We start from the raw sequence: 24,151 nt of genomic DNA, 5'->3' as shown, positions 1-24,151 counted from the left end.
AGGAGAAAGCATATGTGGTCACGGTGGGGAGGGACCCATGGCAACAGCCTCCTTGCCGCTCTCTTTGCTTCCACTCTAGCCCCTCGTGGCCATTTGTCCATAGAACAGCCAGAGGGAGCCTTTAAAATGTCAATGGGGGAATCCCCCGGTGGTCCAGGGTTTAAGACTCTGCTCTTTCACTGCTGAGGGCGTGGGTTCGATCCCTGGTCGGGGAACTAAGATCCCGCATGCCACATGGCGTGGCCAAAAAAAAAAAAAAAGTCAGTGGGGTCTTGTTACTTCTCCACTTAAGACCTGTCCGTGGCTTTTAGAACAAAATCTGAATTCCCTGCTGTGACCCACTGCGTGTACTCACCTCTGCCCACATCTTCAAGTCCCTCACCCCACCTCCCCTCCATGGCTCCAGCCACGCTGGCCTTGCGTCCCTCAAACACATCAACATGCTCGTGCTTCAGGGCCTTTGCACATGCTGCTTCGTCCGCCAGCTCTTATGTGGCTGAACACCTTCTCTTCCCTTCAGGTCTCAGCTGAGATGTCACCTCCTCAGAGAGGCCCTCCCCAACCACCCCACAGAGAATAGCTCACCCTTTTCCCACCTCATTTCTCACTTTCCAATCACTCTGTTTACTCCTGTCCCAGCACTGGTCACCCGCGTAATTATGTTGTTTGTCCACTTGTTCCCTACAGAACAGGAAGGGCAGGAGGGCAGAGCTCCTGTTTGTCCCCTCCCACCCCTGTTTCTTCGGAGTCTAGGCCAGGACCTGCCATACTGTAGTTCAGAAACTGTCCGCTGAATGAAGAAATGGTCACTGGTCTTGGTGGGTGTGGAGGAAGGTCAGGACTGGGTGGGTCAGGCATGGACATGAACAGTGTACCTTGCACGTGCAGCGTGGCTGTGCCCTGGTCCATGGCGAACATGTTGGAGCCGGTGCACACGTAGGTGCCCGCGTCACTCGGCTGGACGCTGCGAATGGTCAGGATGCCGTTGAAATCCATGGCTCGGGCTGGCAGCTTCCCGTTATGCAGGCGAGTCCACACCAGGGTGTAAGCCGGAGACTGCAGGCAGGACAAGGGAGATGCGGTGGGGGTCCGGGTGGGGCTTGGAGACCCCAGAAGACAGATCCTCACTGATGCCCACTCCCTGCCCCGCCCACCTTGCTCTTGGCTGTGCAGATGAAGGTGACGTCGGTTCCGGGACGCACGCTCTGGCTCCGCTGCTCTTCCACTGTCACTGTGATGGGCTTGCTGGGAGCCTCTGCCGGGACAGGAGGTCCCCCAGTGAGCTGGGTGCTGGCTAGGCCGCTGTCCTGTGGCCACTTTCTCTCCCTCTTCATCACCCCATCCGGATGTCACTTCCTTCCCAGTCTGGCTTAGATTCCATTCCAATCCCTGGCACCGCACCGCCCTCCCTCATCCTGGCCGAAACCCATCATCTACTTTCTTCCTGCCGGCACTGAGCACCCAGCAGGCTGTGATCAGAGAACATCACACCATGATCCCCTTGGCTCCAATTCACGATCACAGACCACAAATGAGCTCTTAACACTTTGCACTTCACTCCAACTGGGCTTCTCTGCCTGGTTTGGGTTTCTATCCTCCCAAACAACCATTTCACACCTGCTCCCAACTTCTCCACCCTCCTGAAACCCCCTTCCGCTTCCGTGGCTTCAACTCACGCTTCTTGAGAGAATTGAAACAATTAGTCAGGAATTTTCCACGTTCCCAAATCTACCCACCTCCCTCCTTCCCGGTCCCTGAAGGATGAGACTTCTCCCCACCTCCCACCCCACCTCAACTCCCCTTCCTGAGTGCTGGAGCCCCTCCCAAGGACACCCTCCCCCTGCTGTGTCCTCTCCTTTCCTTCCCCATGGGATCATTCTGCTCCACAGACAAATGTGTTCTAGAATTTCCCATCTCTGAAAATGCCCCCTTGACCCATACACCCCTCAGCTACTGCCCCATTTCTTGGCCTCCCTTCAGAGCCAAGAGTCTTGAAAGAGTTGTCTACACTGGCTGCCTTCCCATCCCTTCTTTGCCTCACTCCCATCCAGTCTCTACCCCATCTCTCCACTGCAAACCGCTCTTGTCAAGGCATGACCTCCAAGGGTTATTTCTCTGTCTGTAGCTGACCTTCCCGGGGCATCTGGTGAGGCCGGCCACTCTCTCTGGGAAGTCGTTTCCCCTCTTGACTTCCAACTCACCATGTCCCCCGGCCTCCTCCTGTCTACTGGCTGCCCCTGCTCACTCTCTTGCTGTCCTCCCTCCTCCATTTGTTCCAGTTGGAGCTCCTTGGGGCTCTGCTCTGGGCCCTGTCCTCGAGCTACACTCTCCTGGGTAATTTCATCCTGCCCCATCCCTATGCCAACAGCTCCCAAATTCACTTCTCTGGCCAGGGCCTCTTTCCTGAGTTCCAGATTCACATATCCAAATGCCCACCTGATGCACCTACTTCAATGTTTCCCCAAGCTTCTCAAACGTTAACAAGTCCAAAACCAAACTTGTGGTTCCCTCGGACCTGTTGGTGGCAGGTGCTGCTGGGGCCCCACCCATGTCCCCTCGTCACTTCAGAACCAACCTGCCTGGCTTCTGCAGCCGCTGCATTTCTTTGCATGAGGGTTTTCTCAGGCCACTGGTGACCATTGTGTGTGCCCATGAGGTGGGACAGAATGCAGGGGAATCGATGCTACTGGAACAGGCCCCAGTCAGTGACTGATACGAGCTGGTGTGCACATACCCCAGCTCCCTGGACCCTAGGGCGGAGGGCAGGGGGACTCCAAGGAGCATGTTTTACTCTGGAGTTTCCCGGGGCTGCCTCGGCTGCGTTCAGTAACAACTGCTCTAGGTGGTAATGTGCTCAATGACACACCGTTAATTGGATGCCTTCTCTTCCCTGTTTCATTTCATTTACCAAATAAACTATGTACACACAAAGCCTCAGCCTCTGCTTTTGGCAGAGCCCAAATGAAGGTGCCCTCCTGTGGGATCCTCTCTCATCTCAGTAAATGGCACTCTGCCCAGCTGCTGGAATCCAGACCCCTAGGCTTTTCTCTCTCCCTCAACGACCAGACTCAAGTCCTGCCAGTTCTGCCTCTAACATCAGCCTTGACCCATCACCTCTTTCCATCTTCCTGGCCAGTGTCCTCGTCCACCATTCCCTCTGGTAGATGGTCTGCAGTTTGCAGCCCATCCCAAGACAGGCAGTCTTGTGGACAGAGGACTGGAAACTCACCAGTGACCAGCAGCTCTGCCCGGCTGGTGTTGGCATGATGGAGATTACGACAGGTACAAATGTAGACTCCAGCATCTGAAGGCTGGACGCTGGGGAAGTGGAGCTCGGAGCCTGGTGGCAAGGAGATGGGAGCTCATCAGTACAGATGCACCCCTTTTCCCACCTAGTCCTGCGTGTGGGTCCCTACAGGATCTCAGCAGGGCAGGGACAGACCTGTGCCTCCCTTTCCATTGGAATGGCCGAAGGGCCTGGGGCCACGTGTACCTTGATGTCGCTGCTGGGTGCTGCTGGGCAAGGGCCGCCCATCTTCACGAGACCAGTAAAAGTAGTGGGGTGGGCTCCCACTGACGTGGCACCGCAGGGAGTGGGGACCACCTTGGGGTACTATGCTCCGAGTTGGCTGGACCTGGACCACCAGCGGGGCTTGGTCTGCTGGGGTAGGGAAAGGAGAGGCCATTCAGGCAGGAGGCCCCCAGCATGTACCATTGTCTCAGATATCTCTGCCCTCCCAAAGACTCGCGTGCCCAACCCTTCACCCTGTTCCCCAGACCTAGTATCTCTAAAATTCCCTGGGTCCCCTGCCTTGCCCATCACCTCGACCCAAGACCATGGTCCCACTTACCCTGTGGCAGGCACTGACCCCCTCGCACATTGGGGTTACCCACGTATCCTGTGGCACACCTGTAAGGAGGAACAAGGACCAGCTGTGTCAGACCCCAGGGGACCCAGTGCCTCATAGTGGACTTGGGGAGCCAGAAGCTCAGCTCTCTGCCCAGTATGGGGTGAAGAAGCTCTGAGCTCTGGAAGGACTTCAGAGACCAAAAAAGCCCCACCACAGGGCCTCTGGGAGCTGAGAAAGGGGAGTGTGTGGAAATGTCAGTAGGTTGGATTCAGGAAAACATTCATTCAACAAATGTTTATTAAGCGACAACGATGCAAGGTTATTGAAACATTAACAGTAAACATGATAAAGTCCTTGCTCTTATGGAACTGACTTGCTGGGAAACTAACATGGAAACTATGTAAATGAGAGTGATGGACATCTATGGGGGTTGAGAGGGCATGGTGGGGAGGCACTAATCTAGCCCTGAAAATCAGGAGGCTTCCCAGAGGATGGGACTGCTGAGCTGCTATCCCTTGGAGCAGACTGCTCTGCAGCGAACTTATCACTGTTTTAACTGTGTATTTGTATGATTACTCACCGTCTTGTCTCCCATTATAGTTGGGAAACTCTATAAGGGCTGGGACTGAATCTGTTTTGCTCATTACTTTATTTCCAACACCTTGGCACACTGCATGGCACACAGTAGATGCTCAATAAAAATGTGCTGAATGAGGGAATAAAGCTGAGCCTTGAAGGCTAAACAGGAGTTAGCCAGGAACAGGCGGTTTGAGGGTGACGAATGTTCCATGAAGAGGAAATAGCACATGCAAAGAAATGAACATGAAGAAGTCAAGAAATGAAGCCCAGCTAGAGTATAGAGCTGGGTGTCAGAAGCGGGATGAGACTGAAGAGTGATAAAGCTACCTAAGGAGCTTGGGCTGGTCCCAAGGGCAATGGGGAATCTTGGAAGGGTTTTGAGCAGGGGGGGCACATGATCCTGGTAGGGACCTTTCTGAGCAACATCATCCAGGACTCTCACCTAGGAGTCTACCATATGCCCCCTCCCTTCATCCCTCCTATTTGCAAACTTACTGCTCACAGTACTGGCCAGCGTAGCCAGGTTCGCAGGCTGTGCAGCGGTATCCACCAGCTCCCAGGCTTTCACAGGTGCGGGAGAACCTGGGATAAGAGGCAAAGGTCAGGTCATGGGACGCTCACTCCCCACCCTGTTCCCTCCACTTCTCCCCCAAAAGTCAGTTCAATGCCCTCCACTCCCCAGTGGGAGTTGTTCCTTGAGCCTTGAGCAAGGGCACCCACATGTTCTCTGGGTTGGTCAGTGGGCAGGCACAGGGCTGGCAGTCCTCAGGTGTTCCAGCCGTGGGGTCTCCATAGTAGCCAGGTGCACACAGCTCGCAGAACTCCCCAGCGGCGTTGTGCTGGCATTGCTGCGAGGCACAAGGATGTCAGCTACTTGCTATTTGGCAAAATTTACCAAAAACTGTACAGTTTTGTAATCTCTTGACCTCGAAATTCCATGTTTGTGAGCTTATCTTAAAGAGATAGTCATAGAGGGGCACAATGATTTCACTACAGGATGTTCATCTCAATGGTGTTTATAAAAGCAAAATGCTGGAAACAAACCATGAAAAAAGAACTGAGAAAATTAAAAAGAGCACCCATCCAAAGAGCTATCAAAAAGGATGATACCGATTCCATTTCTTACATTTTTCTACCTAAATACCTGTAATATCAGAGGAAAGTCCCCACGTGAGTATGTGGGGGCGGAGTTTTGGGAATAAGTGCTTCATCATAAAAACGTGTGTGGGTTTTATGTTTTCCTCCAAAGAGATCCATGTTTCTTTTATTAACGTAGCATATTCCTCATTCCATATTTAGCTTGTGGCTCTGTCAACCCCTGGTCCTTGACCACATGCCCTGGACAGCTATACATACACCACTCCGAAAAGTTCAGGTATAAAAAACTACTGAAAGGGCTTCCCTGGTGGCGCAGTGGTTGACAGTCCGCCTGCCGATGCAGGGGACACGGGTTCGTGCCCCGGTCCGGGAGGATCCCACATGCCGCGGAGCGGCGGGGCCCGTGAGCCATGGCCGCTGAGCCTGCGCGTCCGGAGCCTGTGCTCCGCAACGGGAGAGGCCACAACAGTGAGAGGCCCGCGTACCGCAAAAAAACAAAAAAAACCCACTACTGAAATATTCAAAGACGTCATGAACTTGTAAGTGAAAAAAGTTGATCATAAAACACAGTGAACCTATGGTTATTTGTAAAACAAAAGGTATGCTAACCTGCATAAATATTTGCCTAGAGAAAGAGCAAGAGCTCCACAGCCTAACACTGACGGTAATTACCTCCAGGTGGTGGACTTCAGGGAATTTTTACTTTCTTTTTAAGTTATCTCTATAGTCTGATTCTTCTACAGAAAACATGTGTCACTTTGGTGATAAGAAATAGCAGGAACCAAAGTTTTCGTTTCTTTTCTTTTTGGCCATGCCATGCGGCTTGAGGGATCTTAGTTCCCCGACCGGGGACTGAACCCGTGCCCGCTGCAGTGGAAGCGTGGAGTCCTAACCACTGGACCGCCAGGGAATTCCCCCAAAGTTTTCTTTATAAGGAAGGATGTTACTCCATAGTGCTGGCCACCCCACCATGCCTGCAACCCCTCGATGCCCAGACCTGCTGGGCCAGGCGCTTTTCCCCATAGGATGTGCCCCACGACCTTGCCCCTGGATCTGGGTCTATCCAAACCAAACCCCTCCCTATCCCACAGCCAGCCCTGACACCCCACCCAGGCCCAGCCAAGCTGACCCCTGCCCCGGCCCTGCTTGCATCTTACCGAGCAGGCTCCGGTCTCTGGGTGGCACAGGTCTGAGTGGCCATTGCATTCGCAGAGCTCACAGTGGCCAAGGTAGAGTCCACTCCCAGTGCGCGTGTAGCCCGGGGCACAGTCCTGGGGGTAGAGGGGAGAGTTGGTCTCCGTCTCCATTGTGGTCCCACCCAGAGACAGCAGACCTAGAACCTGTCTCCTCCATCCCCCCTCCACCATCTAGACTCCCACTGGCTCTTGGCAGGGAAATTCCAGGCCCAGCTCTCCACCCCAGCATCCCCTCTTGGTAGCTCTCCTCCCCCATCTTCACTTTTCCAACACTCCAGAGCTGGGACAGTGTCGCCCCCATCCTGCCTGGCATCTCCAGTCGCTCTGGATATACTGAAATAACAGTTCATTCTTAATGGAGAACCCTTCTCCAGCCCCAGGACTTCAGCCCTGAAAATTCTTCTGGCAGGGTCTTTATTGAAAAACGTTAACCCTGAGATGGAAAAAGGGAGTTCAGGAGACCTGGATTTGGAATGAGTCCTCGAAGACCTTTATGACTATGTTTACATTTGCTCAGTAAAGTGAAAGAGGCGGCACCCATATAACCGAGGACGTTTTTACACATCCTAAGTGAGTAATCATGGGTTCTGACAATAATGAATTTCTATTCGTTGCCCCTTCTTTGAAATCTCTCCAGGCCCTCGCTCCCCAACCATTTCAAAGGGATGTTTATAAATCTGTTTTGCTTCACTGTGGAAAACGTGCACCAAGGATTCTGCTTTCCCCAGGGGTTCTCCTTCAAAACGTGTTAAATTTTATAACCTCAAGGAACGTGAAGTTCATCTATTTGGATTTGAAAGTTCTTGTGGACACAGCAAAGGGGCGCAGATGGAAAGCTGCAGAGATGTGGACTTCCCACTGGGACTTCCTCGGTTGGGTGGGGGGCTAACTGTTTCCACACTTGACCTCCCTGCCACCCACTTGGCGCTGCAGCCCTGCCCCCTTCCCTCCTGCGATCCCCCTTCCCCAGTTGCACATTCATTCATCCAATGTTCACTGGTTGCCTGCTCCGTGCCTAGGGATTCAGCGGTGAACAGTCAGCTCCGGCCCTGCCCTCGTGTTCAGTCTCCAGCTGAACCCTGCAAATGTTCTTGGAGTCCCTCCATCTGCCTGCCCTCTCTTCCACCCCCTACCGCCCTTCCCTCCCGACAGGACTCACTGTCTCTCCCCCGCCCCATCCATCTCATTCACTGGGGGCAGAGGAATTTTCCTGGGGTTCAGTTCCGACCCCAGCACTCCCTCAGCAGCTTGGCAGTCCCTCTGCTGGAGGGAGCCTTGCTCCAGGCCTGAGGAAGCACCCCCCACTCAGCTTTCCAGGGGTGACCCTTCTGCATCGCAGGCTATGTCCCCAGACATTCCTCCTTCTGGGCTTCTGCTTCTTCTGCCCTCCCTGCCTAGAATGCTACTCCAGTCCACGCTGTTCACCACGCTGAGGCATTTCCATGCTCTGCGTTGGGCTAACTTGTGTCTGTCTCCGGCGGGCATCCTAGGAACATGAGCTGGGTCTTAACCTCTGCAGAGTGTAGCTATGTGCCCTTGGGTAAGTTGTGCACCCTTCAGCGCCTCATTTTAAAAAAAATCTGTTAAAAGGGGACAATTACACATCTCTCAGTGCTGTTGGGAAGAATAAATGAGATGTTGCTGAGTATACTAAAGTTATGACAGTAATCCCGGGTGGCCATGGAAATCCCAGCTGACCGCTTGCTGATCCAGCTGTGTTAGCGCAGAGGCATCTGGGCCGGTCACACTCACCTGGCAGGACGAGCCGACATAGCCCGGGGGGCAGCGGCATTCCTCCACCTCAAGGGCCCGGGGTCCCTCCGAGGGCCCGGGCTGGGCGACCTCCAGGCTGACCGCGCTGATGCTGGCTGCTAGAGGCATCGAGGAGAACGTGGCCCGGACCAGGAGCTCGTCCAGGTCAGCCAGTGCCATCAGGAGGTGCTCACGGGTGGCTGGCTGCCCATCAGGCCGGCGCCAGAATTCCTGGGTTGGTGGGGGAAGACAGCAAATGGGGGTGAGGGGCGTTGGGCTTTGTGTGCTGTTTCTGCAGTGCCCCCAGCCCCAACATCTGCCTTCCAGGCACTGGCCAAGGACTGTTAGCTGAGGATGGGGGGAGTGAGAGGCAGCGTAGCTGGCGTCAAAGCCAGGCTCCAAAGCAGGGTGGAGGGTGCAGAGGGTCAGACATGGTGTGGCCGAGTGCCTCTCACCTCTCGGAAAATGATCTCGTAGCTCTTCCTCTCCGGGCCCTGCAGTGCTGGCTGGGAGGCCACCAGCATGATGTTGTTGCCCTGGGGAGACACGAGTGGGCTTGGGAGGGGAACTGAGGGGCTCTCGGGGATAGTGGGCTCCTCTCCCAATCCCAGTCTCCTACCTCTCCAATCTCCCAAGCTCACGTACCCAAAGGAGTCAGGTACATGCCCACTACCCCATCTTCCAGCAGCTGGGCCTCTGCCTACATAGTGTCCAAACAGATGGTGGGGCGGGGGCATGGGCCTAACTAGTGGGTGGGTGCCAGGCCAGCTGAGTGCTGGACGGAAAGGAAAGAAACACCGAGGGTACCCCCAGCCTCCACCTTCCCCTTTTGCCCACTCGGTGTGGAATCCACGTGCTCACCGTGATCTGGACATCAGGGTCAGACAGCGGGCTGCCCTGGGCCCCCGCTGTGTAGGAGAGGGTGTACCGCAGCTTTCCACCATAGGCTGCCACCTGCAAGAGGCAAGCCCTGCAGTCACAACCTGACTCTGCCCTCCTCTGGGGTGTGTGCGACCAGATAGGTGAGGGGGGCAGAGTCTCTGGAGGCCTTTCTGCACCCGTGCTGTCCTCCCCACCCAACCGGAGGCCGGTGGTTGCCTAAGTGACAGGACATCTATCAGTTCCTTCACAGTCTCAGACCTGGTGGCAGTGACCCTGAGAAGCCTCTATTCTGTTTTATGGGGTTCCCCATTTCCCACTGTCTCACGATCCCAGCAAGCAAGCTCCAAGTCCCTTCCATTAAAGGAATTTCCCATAAAGCAGACAGGGGTAATGACTGTGGCCACCCCAGGGAGGTTGCAGAAGGTTCAAAAGTTCTCAGCCATGGCGGGGGCAAGGGGATGCTGCAAGTTGCCCCTCAGAACTCTTGCCTCCTGGGTAGGTGGGTTTTGTTTGTTTGCTCAGAGTCCATTTTCCCCGTTGTTTTGAAAACTGTAGTCCTGGTTTCCTTTAAAGGAAACTATGTTCTACAGGCAGCCTGTGTGGTTTGAGGAGCCCGGCCCCTCCTCCTCTAAAGTGGAGACGTGAGCCAGGTCTGGCCAGTCTGCACATTCCACCGCTCCCTCTCTCTGCTCCAGCAGGGATGAGCGTGTGAACCTGGTACTTCTGCCCTTTCTACTGCAACAGAAAAACCCCCTTTACTAGTCAGATTGGAAGCTGGAGAATGATGCCAGCTGAGATAAAGTCCTAATGAGCTCCTGGATCGAGCCATGCCTGATACCAGCTATCTTTGGGCTTTGCACTTTCATGAGCCAATAGATTCTTCGTTGCGGGCAAGCCAGCTGGGCTCGGGTTTCCTATTGCTCACAACTGGAAGAGCCTTATGTTTGCTGCTGGGGGCTTCCACCTGGGCAGCCAAGGCCCCAGCTCTGCCCCACAGGACTTTCCTTTCTCTCCTCTGCCGCTAGGGCAGTTGTTCAGGTCAATACCACACTGTGTCAGGCCTAGCCCATTTGCTCATTTGTGTTCATTCAGTTGGTGAGCATTTATTAAACACCTACTGACGACATGCCAGGCCCTGGGCTACACAGGCCCTGAGGATGTTCTCCACAAGCTCAGGGCGAGGTAAGGAATTTAGGGGCATAACCAGATAACCATGAAACAGCTGGTTTCCCGTTTTCTTTGGATGCCAGCAAGTTCATCGCCATGTCTAGGACCAAGCTGCAGGTGTGCACAGCAGGGTGGCAACGGGAGCAGACCCTGCAGTCTAAGACTGGGGTTCAAGTCCAGCTCTATTGGCTGGACAGCCTTGAGCAAGTCACTTAACTTCTCTGAGCCCAACTTTCCTCCTATGGAAATGGGAATAAAAATAATACCTACCTTGAAAGGTAGTATGAGGATTAAGTAATGCAGGCCACGTAAAACCCTGCACTCAGCACAGGGCCTGCTGGGCACACAGCCTCAGTGCTTGCTAACTCCCCTCATTGCGCCCAGCTCCACCTTGGCTCCAGCAAGCTTCCTACCTTCATTTCCCCCTGAACCAGCCTGTCTTGTCTGCTTCTCTGAATGTTATTTTCTTGCATATTGTGTGTATTCTTAAGAGGCACTCTAAATCATTTCTGGAACAATACTAGTACAAATGCAATACTAATACTGACAATGACGAGGGTGATGACGGTGATTCCGGCATGACAGGAACGATAATCAGAGTAACACTGAACTCTGGGAGGCCAGGGTCTTATTCTGCCCATACACAGTACAGCACACAGTAAGTACTTAATGCTTCTTGAATGAATGAATGCAGTCCCAAGAGCTAGGTCAGTGATCTGGATACAGGGTAAAGGGAGACCAAAGAAGAGGTGCCTTACCTCCCAGTTAAGACAGCCTTTCTGCCAGGGGACTGTGGCTCGCTGAAGGGTAAGAGCTGAGCTGGGTTTGATCTCAGCCCTACTTTGACCTGAACGTGGGACCGCTCTCTGGGCCTTGGTCTACCCATTTGTGTCATAAAAGGTTTTGACAAAGGGCCCTCTGATATTTTAGGATTTGATGACACCCCTATTCCCCCACCCCCCCAAATCCTTGTTACCTTGTTCCCCAGGAAGGCTTTGGGCAGCTGCCAATAATAGAGGCTTTCAGGAAGCAGAGAGAAGCCTTTGTAGGAGAGAGAGAACTAGGACAGAAGGACAGGTGGTGAGAGTGGATCGAAAAGGTCGGGGGCCAAAAGGTCAGAGATGGTCCCGACGGGGGTGAGAACAGACCCCAGAGGGAGACCCAGGAGGGCAGAGGGATAGAAACCCCACCCCCAGCCCCACAGCTTAGGTCCTGGCCCAGCTCTTTGGACAACTTGCTCCCCTGTCTAGACCCAGACACCCCAACTGCTCTCGCTGGCCGTGGTTTGGGTCGGTGTCTCCTCACACCTGGTGCTATGCCCCTTGTGGATCCCAAGATGATTTACGGGGCACACCAGAGAACATTTTAAAATTTAGTGGCTATTTTGGGACTACCCTGGTGGCACAGTGGTTAAGAATCCACCTGTCAATGCAGGGGACACGGGTTCAGTCCCTGGTCAGGGAAGATCCCACATGCCGCGGAGCAACTAAGGCCGTGCGCCACAACTACTGAGCCTGTGCTCTAGGGTCCAAGAGCCACAACTCCTGAGCCCGCGTGCCACAACTACTGAAGCCCACGCGCCTAGAGCCCGTGCTCTGCAAGAGAAGCCACTGCCATGAGAAGCCTGTGCACCGCAATGAAGAGTACCCCCCGCTCACCACAACTAGAGAAAGCCCATGTGCAGCAACAAAGACCCAATGCAGCCATAAATAAATAAACAAATAAATTAAAAAATTCAGTGGCTATTTTAATGTGTATTTAAAAATGTAAAGCTAGCATAACTGAGTTGGTATATGATTGGTTGAAAGAAAAAACTGGAGTAAATAACTGTCCAAGTGGTGTGCAGAAATGGCAGAATTTGTGAAATTGGTTCAGAAAAAACTGAAGTCTAGAAAACACGATGGGTGTGGGGGGGTGTCCCTTGGTGGGTGCTTTGGCACATACCTGAGAGCCTGCTGAGGAAGACAGAGAAGCGGAGGGGGAGGGGGAGGGGGAGGGGGAGAGCAGAGCTGCCTGTAGAGCAGCTGCCGGCTGGGGATGGGGTGAGAGCCCCTGGGGAGGGGCCTGGGGGTGGGCAGCAAAGCTGGAAAGGAGCTGCCAGATCTCAGCATCCATCCGCCTCTGGGCCTCATCCGCCTGGGGGACCGAGAGAGGGAGGACAGAGGAAAGGAGCAGAAGGACAGAAAGGACACCATGAGGCTCTGCCTGCCCCCTGGTCGTGCCAGGCCCAACCAGCCGCCCACGCCTGTGCTATCTGTTCACAAGTGCCGATGCCTGAAGCTCTGGCCTTTGCACCTGCTGCCCTTTTGCTCCCCATGAGACTGGTGGAGCTCCCTGGAATGGGCCCGGACTACGGGGAGAAGCTCATAGAGTGGGTGCCCCTGGTAAGAGAGGGGCAGACAGTTCTGCCCAAGCTCAGGCTAGAGGGGCTGGAGGCAGCCCCAGGGGCATATGTGGTGCCGAGACGGCTCCCTGGGCCTCACGTTCCGTGCATGCCCATGGTACCAGCCCAAGCCACTCACAGCTCTGTAATGCTTCCCAAGGGCAACACTGGAGTGGTCCCGGCATCAGGTTGGGGCCTGGCCTGGCCTGGGGGAAAATAACCCAGGAAGGCCAGGGCCTCAGCCCCAAGCTCCTGCTTGGACTGTGCTCTCTGGTTGCTTCCCTGGGGCCCCTAGACACAGGCTGTCCCCAGCCAGGCCTTGGCTGTCCCTTGTGACAGCCACTGTGTCCGGCCCTTGCCCTGTGGGGGCCCCAGGATCCTCCCAGCAGCCACAGCTGCCTGCAACTGCTCCTCTGAGAGGGACGTGCAGTTCTGATGGGTAGAGGGCACAGGCCAGCTCAGACCCTCCCAGAGCCCCAGAGCTGGAGCCCTGGGGGGTGTCCTCTCCCCGTGGATATGGCGGCCAGAAAGGCCCACGCGGACTGGGGAGAAAGACGCATGCTCCCCTCTCCAGGCTGGCACACAGGGTTAACTCCAGGCCATGGAGGGCCATACAGACACAGACGGTTAATGGAGGCTGCTTGGGAGACAGCGCAGGGGTAACCTGGTGGGCCAGGTATAGTCACATGGTTTAGCATCAAGTTAGTTTCCTGGCTAACTCAGCCACCACTCTGGCCACAGACAGTCGGCACCAGGACCAGACCACACAGTAGATGAGGCACACACCCCTCCTGGTTCTAGCTCCTGCTATCACAGGGCTTGGGCACAGCAGTGCCCTGACTGTGCGCCATCGGTCACGACCTGGGTCCACGTGGGCCCATATTGCCCGGGGCGCTGGGCACCTCCCCACGCAGGGCTGAGGGCATCCAAGAACACACCATGCCCACGTCACATCAGTTTCACACCACTCAGATTGCGGGCCTACCTGGTGAGCCTGTCGCGTCCGCGCAAAATATGCCTCCCTCTGTGGGGCACAGGGAAATGCCAGGAGAGGGAGTCAGAGAGACAGAGAGAAAGGTCTGGAGCTGCAGGGCAGTAGGGAGGAAGACACGGAGGCCAGGAGAGGAGGAGAAAAGGCAGCCAGCCCTGGGAGGAGGCTGGGATACGTGGGTCTGTCCAAGGAACAGGGACAGGGCAGTCTTGAACACCCCCTCCTAAGTGTCCCTGACCTTCCTGGGGCCCGGGGCGTGGGGACACATCTGCTTGAACACCGGCCTCAGCCAGCAGGGGATGCCTGTACCAAGACCCACTTTCGCTGGGTGCCCCCAGGTGGCTCTGACCACTCACAGAACCCATTTGGGCGCCGTCCTGGAGTCCAGCCCAAGACCCTGCGCCCCACCGTGCCACTAACACCATCACCCCATCACCTCCACGCTAGACCATGACACTGGAGGAGCAAAGACTCCGACTAGTGTAGTATTTAAGGGCGGCCTCTGACCTGGCTGGAATCCCAGCATTGCCACCTTCAGGCTGTGGGAGCCCAGGAAGTCACCTAACCTCTCTCCCCTCGGTCTTCTCACTTGCGCAACAGGGCAGTAGTTGTACTTAGCTCATGCGGTTGTGATTTATGGCATGTAAAAGTGCTCGCAGCAGTGCCCAGCACAGAGTAAGAGGTCAGTAAATATGACCTCTAACAAGAATTACCCAACGCCGAGCACAGGGTCGACAGCACAGAGGGAATTCCATGTGTGAGCAAATGAATGAAACTGAAACTGTGTCTCACTTGTCCTTGCGTTTCCAGGGCCTCACTCAGGACCTGTTTGTTGACTAACTGCGCGGAAGCTAATAATCATTAACAGGCGAGCACTTATTATGCACGAGGCATGAGCTCTAATCCTCCGAACTGCTTTGGAGCTGAGGTTTATCAAAAGGCAGCCAGCTGGGAAGCGGCAGGGCTGGGTTTAGACCGAGGCCTATATGACCCCAAAGGCTGCACGCTTAACCATGACATGGCTGATGCCTCCCTGCCAGCCTAAACTGCTCTGAGGTCAACTCGTGTCTGAGTCCCTGCTGGCCCCAGGGCTTGGCAGGGGCCTGGCTCAGAGCTGGCGATCAGGCAGGGTCTGCCAGGCCCTGCTGCATGTCACACCTTGTCTCCCTGGTATGTCTCCGGCAGCTGCCAGTAGAAGGACTCGTGGCCAAGGTTAGCGAAGTTGCCAAAAGTAAGCTGGGCACCCTCGGGCACCGGTTCCACGGTGAAGCCTCCTGTCAGGTGGCTGTTCCGCTGTGGGTTCACCAGGGTGAAGCCTTGGAAGTCCCCAGGGGCAAAGTGGGTGGAGATCTGGCAGCAGAAGGACAAGGGTCAGCCTGGGCACTGGGGCAGGCACCTTGGTGGGGGAGGGGCAGGGATGGGCATTAGATTGGGGAATGGGGGGATGGTGAGACCAGGGCTAGGACAGAAATAATGGGGAAATGGAGAGGACATTTGGGGGAAGGAGGGGGTTGGGGTCAGTGATGACGTAAGCAATAATGGGGTCATGGGGAGGGCATTAGGGGCGGGGGCGAGGGTTGCTGGGATCTGTGCTTACATGGGCAGTGACGGAGGCATGGGGATGCCACTGGGCTAGGCTTCTCACCTGCCCTGCCCTAGTGATGAGCCAGGAGAGGCCGGCAGCAGGCCCCGGTGCCGGGGCAGTGTAGGGGCTCTTACCAGGTGGCGTGTGTAGGAAGAGCTGGTGCACTGCTGGGTGACGCCCATGCAGAAGCAGGGCAGGCAGCCAACCGGGTTGCTGGCGCTCAGGTGAAAGTGGTGGGGCCGGCAATAGCTGCAGGTGAGGCCTTCCACCTGGGCCTGGAGGATGGGTAGAAAGGGGGGAGCGGGGAGCTTGGATGGCTCTCTTGCACCTTCAGCAGCCTTTGAGGCCAGGCTTCCCAGCCACGTCCAGCAGTTCTGGGGAGCCCCTGCTGCCCCCATGCCTAGGCCCCAGCTCCCACCAGGTGCTGCCTGACTTCCCACGAGGCCCCGAGCAGTGGGGCAGAGACGCGTCCTGCGAGGAAGGGTGGCGGGGGCGTAGGGACAGCCCTGAGGGTATGGTGACAGGGAAGGCCTGGCAACCGCCGTGGCTGCGGTTCAGGGCCTCGTGGAGGGCAGGGGTTTGTACTAACCTTGCACTGGCATTGTCCAGCAGAGTCACACTGGTCGCTGATGCTGCCCTGGGGGTCACAGCCACAGCCGGTCGGCTCTGGCAACTGGCCGTCTCCTGAGGTGGAGGGAAGCCACAGCTGGAACCCCAAACCTGCCACCGAGCATCCCCATTTTCACCACCCTCTGGGCATCTAACTCGCCACCTGAGAGAGGAAGTGTTTGCTTCTGAACACCTACCACGCCCAGGCGTTATACACATTCACAGCAGCCCTCTGGGGTACGTGGGCCTTTCACTGCCCCCGTTTTACAGACACTGCCCCCGTTTTACAGATAAAGAAGCCGAGGCTCAGAAAGGTAAAAGTCACTTGCCACAGGTTGAAGGAGAACAAAGGCTCTGTCCTAGCTCCACCCCTAGGGTAGCCCGATCCCAAAAGCCTCCCCAACCAGACTCACTTCGACAAGGCTGGCCCTGGCTGGGGTTGCCATAGTAACCTGGGGCACACCTGTGGTGAGAGAAAGCACTGGGTGAATGAAAGGAAGAACCACAGAATCCAGGACTGTGCTGGGGGCCCCCGTATTGGACTCAATGACCTCAGAGTGCTGGAAGGAAACTATTAGCCTAACTCACCCATTTCACAGATGGGGAAATAGGTGGGAGAAGAAGGGCAGGAACATGCCCAGCATGGTCAGTCCTCAAACCCAGGACTTTCAGCAAGAATGAGGGGTTTTCTGGGAAGATTCTGGCCTGGTTGGGGCAGGGGGGCAGGGGGTGTTGGGAGTTGGGGGTAAACTGCAGGCCCAGATCTCTGAGGGCCTCGAATGCCAGGCTAAAGGTTTAGGCTCTCGGGTAAAGGAGGTGATTGTCTTCTGGGGGCCTTTGTGAGGCAGAGTGGGCGGATTCTGGTTCCTTCTGGTCAGGAGGGCTGGGCCTAGCCTTACTCCAGGGGCAGCCCCTCCTGCACGCTCCCCACCCTGCCCGCACCTGCCTCACCTCTCACAATGACGCCCGCTGTGGCCTGGGGAACACGCATCACAGGTGGGGTGGCCATCTGTGTCCAGAAAGCAAGTGTGGGTGGCTCTGCGGGTGTGGGGGTCAAATTTCCAGTTAGAAGGTCAGCAGCTCTTCTTTTAGGACCAGGGCAGGAGGGAGAGGAGGAGCGGGCATGTGAGTTAACGTGTCCTGAGTGCCAGCTACATGCCAGGCTCCATGCTAAGGGTTCCATGGCATCATCTCATGCTCACACCAGGGGCCAAGGTGGAGGTACATCATTATCGCCATTTCACAGATGAAGAAATTGAGGCCCAGAGAGAGAAGTGTATCTTATACAAAGTGACACCTTGAGGAAGTGGTGAGGCCACGATTTAACCACTGCCTCTCAGAAGGGTCTGGGAAGAAGGGAATCGGGGACAGGGCAATGGACGTTTCAGGAAAGGGCAGGTACAGGCAGGGACTGGACGCACTGGCCAGCAGCGGGGGCTCCACGACAGGGGCATGGCTGGCAGTCTTGTGGTGTCCCATGCTGGGCATCCCCGTAATATCCGGGCTGGCACTGCTCACATCGGGGGCCTTCTGTGTGGTGCTGGCAGCCCTGTGGGGGGGCGGGGGGTAGAACGTGGGTTGAGGCTGAGCCCCTGGAGGCCACAGATCCCTGGGGTAGGAAAGAAGGAGGGTGGGACTCACCTGGCAGGAACCTGTTTCGGGCTCACAGACCTCTGTGTGGCCATGGCAGCTGCAACGTTCGCAGGTGCCCAGGTAGAGGCCGCTGGGCATGCGTGTATAGCCTGTGTCACAGTCCTGGGGGCAGGAAGATGACGGTGGAGGGACTTCCTCAGCAGGGGCCATTCTGGGAAGGGACCACTGGATGGCTGGGGTGGGCTTGGGGAGGTGGGAGAGCTAAAGGAGGAGGAGCCAGCAAGCACTGTGGAGGGAGCTGGCTGGACAGGTGGGTGGGGCCCAGGGCTCACCTGGCAGGATGGGCCACGGTACCCAGGTGGGCAGGTACACTGCTCCACTTCCAGTGCAGGGTCCTGGCCGGTGTCCTCAGGCACAGCCACATCCATGCTGATGCCAGAGACCCTGGGTGTGGCAAGACCCACTATGAATGAGCACTCGCGCTGGGCCTGGCACCCCTGGAGCCCTACACGCTATCACCTCATTAATCCTCCCAGCAGCCCTGCTGTGATGCTCCTGGGGCCCCGTCCAGCTCCCTGACTGGGCGTCCATGCCCCAGCAGCTGCAAGGGCTGTGGTGAAAGGCTTATACCTGTAACTTCCTCCAGGGAATGAGCATTCCTTGCCAGGAGAGGTCACACTGTCCCACTCCCTTGGGGTGACCAATGACAGACTGACCCAGGGTCCAAAGTCCCTCTGCCTCAAGGCAGGATGACTCTGCAGGGCTCCATGGGGATGAGAGCGAGGCTGGTCTTCACCTGACACCGCTTCCTTGCCTGGCCACTTCTCCCTCCTGTGTCCCTCCCTCCCAGGTTCTCCTTGTCAATCACGGGCACCCAAATCCCCATCTCAGCCTTTGCTTCTTGGGGACCTGATCTAAGACAAGCCTTCTGAGGGAGGTACTGTTATAATCTCCATTTTACAGATGGGGAAAATGAGGCACAAGAAGGCCGCAGAGCTAGAAAGCAGCAGAGCTGGCAGTCTGGATGCATCACGTCGCACCGCTTAGCCTGGAGCCACCCCCAAGTCCCCTCCGGTCCTCCCGCCCCGGGCCCAGACACCTGCTCTCCGCTGGCCGCTGGGTGTAGGATGCCTGGATCAGGAGGGTGTCGATGCCCGCCAGTGCCATCAGCAGGTGCTCCCGCGTGGCCGGCTGCCCGTCAGGCCGCTGCCATGCTTGCTGCCGAGGAAAGAGCTTATGGGCTGCAGCCCCTGACAGCCTGACACCTGAGTGAGAGGGGCAGGGGGCCTGCCCGCCTCCCCCCGGGGGTCTCCTGGGATGGCGTTGCTCACCTCTCGGAAGGGCACGGTGAAGGTGCTGGGCTGGCCGGGGCTAGGCTCCTGGGAAGTGTGATGCTCCAAGATAATGTTATTGCCCTGCAGTACCACCAGCGGCTGCCTGTGCAGGGCTGCGGAGCCAGGCTGGGGCTGCTGGGTCACCGTAAAGCGCAGCTCTCCGCCATAGGAGGTCACCTGGGACACAAGGCAGACAGGTGCTCAGCTGGGGCCCCCACCGTCGGGCCCTGCCACTGCTCCGGCCACCTCCTCCGCCTCTTCTCCAAAGGTACCATGCTGCCTGGAATTCCCTTTCTCTTCCCACCCCCACCCACCTTGTCCCCCAGGAAGCGTGAAGGGAGGCTCCAGAAGTAGGGCCCAGACGGGAGGCTGTGGAAGGAGGAGAAGACCAGTTCCCCGGGCATGGGTGACGAGATGCCCTCGCTGGTGTTGTGGGTGCCCGCGGCGTTGGTCAGGCTGAACGGAGTGGGCTCCTCAGAGGCCCCCAGCACCTGTGCGGCGGGGGGGAGAAGAGGCCGGGATGGGGGCCGTGGCCTGTGACTGGCCCTTGGTCCACCCAGCCCTGGGCTTGGCGGTCCCGCCAGTCTGCCAAACCACCCGCCTCGTGTAGGTACCTGTGCGCGGCTCCAGGAGGAGCTGGTGCACTGGCGACTGACGCCCATGCAGAAGCACTTGAGGCAGCCGTCAGGGTTGCGGGTGCTCAGGTGGAAAGATCCAGCGACACACTCGTTGCACAGGCGCCCCACCACGTTGCTCTGCAGGCACAGAGCTGGGAGCTGCAGGGTGGCCCACAGGAGGGGCTGCCTGGAGCTTCCGGTCCAATCCACCCATATTCTAGATGGGAACCCAAGGCCAGAGGGAGCCGTGAAAAGAGCACACGTATGAGGGCGGCCACCATGTGAACAATAAATTAACAGGAGCTTATACAACCAATCGTTTTTCTCTTTTCTCTTTGGTTGCTAGGGGGCTCACGAATAAATTTTCTACTTGAAATACAGCAACGTGGTCAGAATAATTACTGCTACTATGAATGGAGTGTTTCATGAACTGTGCTAGTTTCTATTCAACCAGCACCTCAATTAACTCCTCTAAGTCCCTTGAGAGGGATGTGACATCTCTATGCTTCACACGAGGAAACTGAGGCTCAGGAATGGGAAATGATTTACACAGGGTTCCTCAGCTTGCTAATCCACTCTGGGATGTAACATCAGGAATGCCTGATTCCAAAATCTGCCCAGTTCTTTTTTCTGCAGACACTTGATGCTCCCACCCTCAATGCAAACCATTTCCCTCCTCTGAGCCCCCATCTCCTCATCTGTGAATTGGTGATGCTACTAGCTACACCATTGTGTCAATGTGGAATGAAAGCACGGTTAAAGCAAAGGTACAGTACAGCTATAACGGTCACACAAAGAATGACTAGCAAAGGACCTGAGACTTGAACCCAGGTCACCTGCCACCCCAAACCAGTGCTCCTTCCTGATGCCGGGCCACCTCTCGTGAAGGGGAAGACGAGCCCACCAAGCCCATCCGCCTGCAGCTAGGTCACCACCCACTGGCCAAGGAGCGATGGAGAGGATGGAGCCTCCTTCCTCCCTCTCCCAGCTGTGTGCTGGGACCCAAGGCCCCTGGGGTGGGGGAGGGGAGGGCACGCGTACCTTACAGAGGCAGGCCTCTCCAGAGGTCCCCGTGCTGCCTCGCTCATCACAGCGCACAATCTGCTGGTCTGGAGACACAAAGTAGGTGTGGGCAGGCAAGACGGGAGTGGGATGGACGTAATCTGGACAGAGTGGGGCGGCTCTCCAAGGATCATGGGGTTCGTGCTGGACTCGGGGACTGGGGCCTGGTGGGCAGCCTGGGGAGGTGCCAGGGGATGGTGGCTGCGATACTCACTGGTGGGCCTGCACTTCCCGCCGGGCTGGACGGGGTTGCCCTCATATCCGGGGGCACAGCTGGGGGAGGGAGAGGGTTGTCAACGGCACTCCCATGCCCCCACCCATGATGGCCTGCTTCTCCCAGCCCCCACCGGCTCTCCCTCACCTCTCACAGCGGCGGCCCGTGTAGCCTGGGGCACATGCATCACACGTGGCTTGGCCATCCGTGTCCAGGAAGCAGGTATCTGAGAACCTGTGGGTACCAAGCGGACAGGACATGGGGCAGGGCTGCGATGATGGGCCAGGCGAGGGCTTACAGTCCCACTCTGGGAATGACTGCTGTCCACAGGGACACGACAGGCTATGAAGCCCACCTGCTCTTGGTCTGCAGCCTCATAGCAACACTAGGAAGACAGATGGGCCCATTGTATGGAAAAGGAAGCAGGCCTGGAGAGGTCAAGGGGCCTAGTATAATTTAGCGACCAGGTGAAGATCTGAACCCAGGCAGGTCTCCCATCTCCCTGCCCAGAGGATGCCCCTAGCCTGCAGCACTCCCCACTCCCTCAGCCCTATGTGCCCCATCTCGAGCTGGGTCTGACCTGCGGGAGGCGTCGATGTATGGGCAAGGGCAGGGCCGGCAGGCAGTGGCCGTGGCCTTGGTGGCGTCACCAAAGAAGCCGGCCTTGCATTTGTTGCACTGTGGCCCCTCTGTGTTGTGCTGGCAGTTCTGGAAGGAAGGGGAGGGAGTGGTTCAGGTTCTACAGAGCAGCCCTCTGACCCCAGCGTGAGGCCACGTTGGACCAGATGGGCTCCTTGAGGGTGGGCTTTTGAGGCTAGCTGCATCAGCCTCTCCCATCATGCTGGAACTACCCCACAGCTTTGCAGACAGGGGAGCACCCAGCTCCATCCTGACGGGGAGCTCACCACCTCACGTGGCAGCCTGTCCCACAGAAGGTTCCAAATGCCTGCTTTGTATTGACCTAAACCCACATTCTTCTTCCAGTCCGCACCCACTGGCTAGTTTTGCCTTCTGTAGGCCGTTCCTTCTACCCCTGACAGCTCTTCAGGGATTTGGAGATAACAGTTTTCCCTGCTTGAAGCTTCTTTCTGTCAGCTCCACAATCCCAGCTCCCTCCACCATTCCTAAGACATAATGTATGATTTATAGGCTCCTTCCTCTCAGGAATGCCCTGCTAAGGGCCATGCTTTACACAGTACTCTCCAGGATTGGTCTGACCAAGGTGGAAGAGAGTAGCTCTTTCACCTCTCCTATCTGGACATAATATCTCTGTTAACGCATCCACAGGTCATGATAGCTTGGGTGGCAGCCGTGGCAGTCACTCTGGAGGCTTGTGGTAAGCTCTGGGTACAAGGAAGCCTCAGCCTGAACCTCCCGCTGAGCCCTTGCCCCTAGCCAGGATCCAAGTACCAGCTGGCATGACTCACCAGGCAGTGGCCATACACAGGGTCACAGGAGCTGGCATGGCCATTGCAGTTGCAGCCAGAGCAGGTGCCCAGGTAGGGCCCACCAGGCACCCGGGTGAAGTGGGCATCACAGCTCTCACAGGACAAGCCGGAATAGCCAATGGGGCATCTGTGGGGACAGGACCAAGACAGTGGCTGCAAGAACCATGAGGCCTTGCTGTTTCTCCCCTATCTTTGCCAGGGTCCCTGTGGTCCCCGGCCCTGCTGGGTCAGGCACCTGCACTCCTCTACGCTGTGGGCGCGGCCATGGCTGGTAGCGTAGGTGACAGTTGTATCCATGGAGATGTCACTCAGCCCCACGCTGGCCATCTTGGCGTTGTACACGGTCTGGATGAGCACAGCTTCCAGGCTCTGCAGCACCAGCAGCATCTCCGCTCGCTGCACTGGCTGGCCAGACTCATGGACCCAGTGCTCCTGAGTGTGGACAAAGGTGGGAGGGGTCATGCATCAGCACCTGCCCAGCCTGTACCCCCTTCACCGCCAGCCCTGAGGGGTCAGGCCCCACACACCTCAGAGAAGTGGACTTGGCGCAGGTTCACAGAACCGGGCTGGGTGGGTGTGTGGCCTCGGGAGAGCAGGCGATGTCCGGCGCCCACCAGGACCACGTCTGGCCGCTGCACTGGCTCCAGCATGCCACGTGCCAGCTCATAGCGCACCTTGTAGCGCAGGGAGCCACCGTAGGAGTCCACCTGGCCGAGATAGGGCAGATCAGGGCTGGGCCAGTCATGGGCATGCTTGATTCCCACTGTGTGTCCACTCGTTCCCCTCCTCCCTCACTCTGCATAGCCGGTACTGCGTGTCCAGCACGGAGCTGGGCACAGGGAAGCAGAGATGGGTGCGACTTGGGTTCTGCCTTGGGGATGCTCAGTCCAATTTGGGGGAGGAGTCTGATAATACTGTGTAAAAGGTGCCCAGGGAGGCCGGAGGAGGGCACTGGGCCCAGCTCAGACATGGCGAGTGATCCGAGAGGGCTTTCCAACAGCTGAGTCAGCATTCCTTCCAACCTGACAATGGCAGGCCTGACCCTGCCCTGAATGAATGAGCCGCTGCCCACGGGGGGCTGCGCTGGGGCAAGACAACACGTCTCCCAGAGCAAAGACTGCCCTGCTGCCCCCCAGCTTCAGAGGGAGCAGAGCCCAGGCAGGTTCTGGGCATGTGCAGCAGGGCTCGGCCACCTCCCCATCCAGGGCAGCAGCCCGGCCTGTCACCTTGTTGCCCAGGAACTGCTCAGGCAGAGCCCAGAAAGAGTCATGGACCAGGAAGCGTCGGGACAAGTCGACCAGCTGGAACTCCTGCAGAGCGGTGTCGATCTGCAGCTGGGTGGAGGAGAGGGGCGGCATGCCAGGCTGCGTGGGCGTCGTCACATTCACGCCTGGGTGGCAAAGGGGAGGGGTGAGGGCCATGCATGTTCTGGCCTGAGATAGCCCCCTTGAGGGGCTGTAACCCAGAGAGATGGGAAAGTTTTGGGAGAAGTGTGATTTAGAGAGAACGTTAGTCTCTCTCCCAAAGTCAAATAAAAGCAAAGTTTTTTTTCCTCCTGAAGTTCTGGAGCGTCTCCCAAAGCATGCTCTGAGCAAAGCCAATGCTTCAGAATGATGGCTGGGAACCATCTGGGAACCCCAGGGTCAAGGAAAGGTCAAGGGGATTTTTTGCAGCAGGACTTTTCAGAGCCTTTGCTTGCCAACAGATCCATGGACTGTCAGGGTTGGAACAGCCCTCAGGAGGCAGTAGAGAGCTACCCAGGGCTGAAGAATGGGCACCCAAGTCCTGGT

The 24,151-nt window shown here is 56.8% G+C and overlaps 1 protein-coding gene across 6 annotated transcripts in view; it reads right to left on the bottom strand.

The window, feature by feature from the left end:
* Nucleotides 1–24,151, bottom strand: part of HSPG2 (heparan sulfate proteoglycan 2) — a 102,354-nt gene that overhangs the window by 28,215 nt on the left and 49,988 nt on the right. For 3 of the 6 annotated variants that reach the window (XM_089899476.1, XM_089899468.1, XM_089899472.1), the window contains 31 exons: nt 23,588–23,751; nt 22,889–23,068; nt 22,597–22,793; nt 22,341–22,488; nt 21,494–21,621; nt 21,061–21,147; nt 20,914–20,972; nt 20,679–20,746; nt 19,635–19,775; nt 19,335–19,511; nt 19,018–19,197; nt 18,786–18,904; nt 18,019–18,130; nt 17,735–17,848; nt 17,515–17,642; nt 17,045–17,131; nt 16,507–16,556; nt 16,074–16,168; nt 15,619–15,759; nt 15,058–15,249; nt 9,338–9,430; nt 8,932–9,012; nt 8,477–8,707; nt 6,686–6,799; nt 5,151–5,278; nt 4,926–5,012; nt 3,852–3,910; nt 3,494–3,661; nt 3,230–3,340; nt 1,155–1,255; nt 876–1,056 (listed from right to left, as the gene is read on the bottom strand). In XM_089899476.1, the coding sequence (XP_089755602.1) occupies nt 876–1,056; nt 1,155–1,255; nt 3,230–3,340; nt 3,494–3,661; nt 3,852–3,910; nt 4,926–5,012; nt 5,151–5,278; nt 6,686–6,799; nt 8,477–8,707; nt 8,932–9,012; nt 9,338–9,430; nt 15,058–15,249; nt 15,619–15,759; nt 16,074–16,168; nt 16,507–16,556; nt 17,045–17,131; nt 17,515–17,642; nt 17,735–17,848; nt 18,019–18,130; nt 18,786–18,904; nt 19,018–19,197; nt 19,335–19,511; nt 19,635–19,775; nt 20,679–20,746; nt 20,914–20,972; nt 21,061–21,147; nt 21,494–21,621; nt 22,341–22,488; nt 22,597–22,793; nt 22,889–23,068; nt 23,588–23,751 (3,921 nt within the window). Of the gene's footprint in view, nt 1–875; nt 1,057–1,154; nt 1,256–3,229; nt 3,341–3,493; nt 3,662–3,851; nt 3,911–4,925; nt 5,013–5,150; nt 5,279–6,685; nt 6,800–8,476; nt 8,708–8,931; nt 9,013–9,337; nt 9,431–11,501; nt 11,586–12,469; nt 12,662–13,232; nt 13,341–13,893; nt 13,933–15,057; nt 15,250–15,618; nt 15,760–16,073; nt 16,169–16,506; nt 16,557–17,044; nt 17,132–17,514; nt 17,643–17,734; nt 17,849–18,018; nt 18,131–18,785; nt 18,905–19,017; nt 19,198–19,334; nt 19,512–19,634; nt 19,776–20,678; nt 20,747–20,913; nt 20,973–21,060; nt 21,148–21,493; nt 21,622–22,340; nt 22,489–22,596; nt 22,794–22,888; nt 23,069–23,587; nt 23,752–24,151 lie in introns of all 6 variants that reach the window. The other 3 variants (XM_089899467.1, XM_089899474.1, XM_089899486.1) reach the window with 2 other exon arrangements.

The sequence above is a fragment of the Delphinapterus leucas genome, chromosome 1 (genome assembly GCF_059928025.1).
Source record: "Delphinapterus leucas isolate spDelLeu-1000000601 "Yukka" chromosome 1, BTC_Dleu_Yukka2, whole genome shotgun sequence".
NCBI classification, from domain to species: domain Eukaryota; kingdom Metazoa; phylum Chordata; class Mammalia; order Artiodactyla; family Monodontidae; genus Delphinapterus; species Delphinapterus leucas.
Note: the sequence above shows the minus strand (reverse complement) of the source record. Positions and strands in the feature narration are given on the sequence as shown.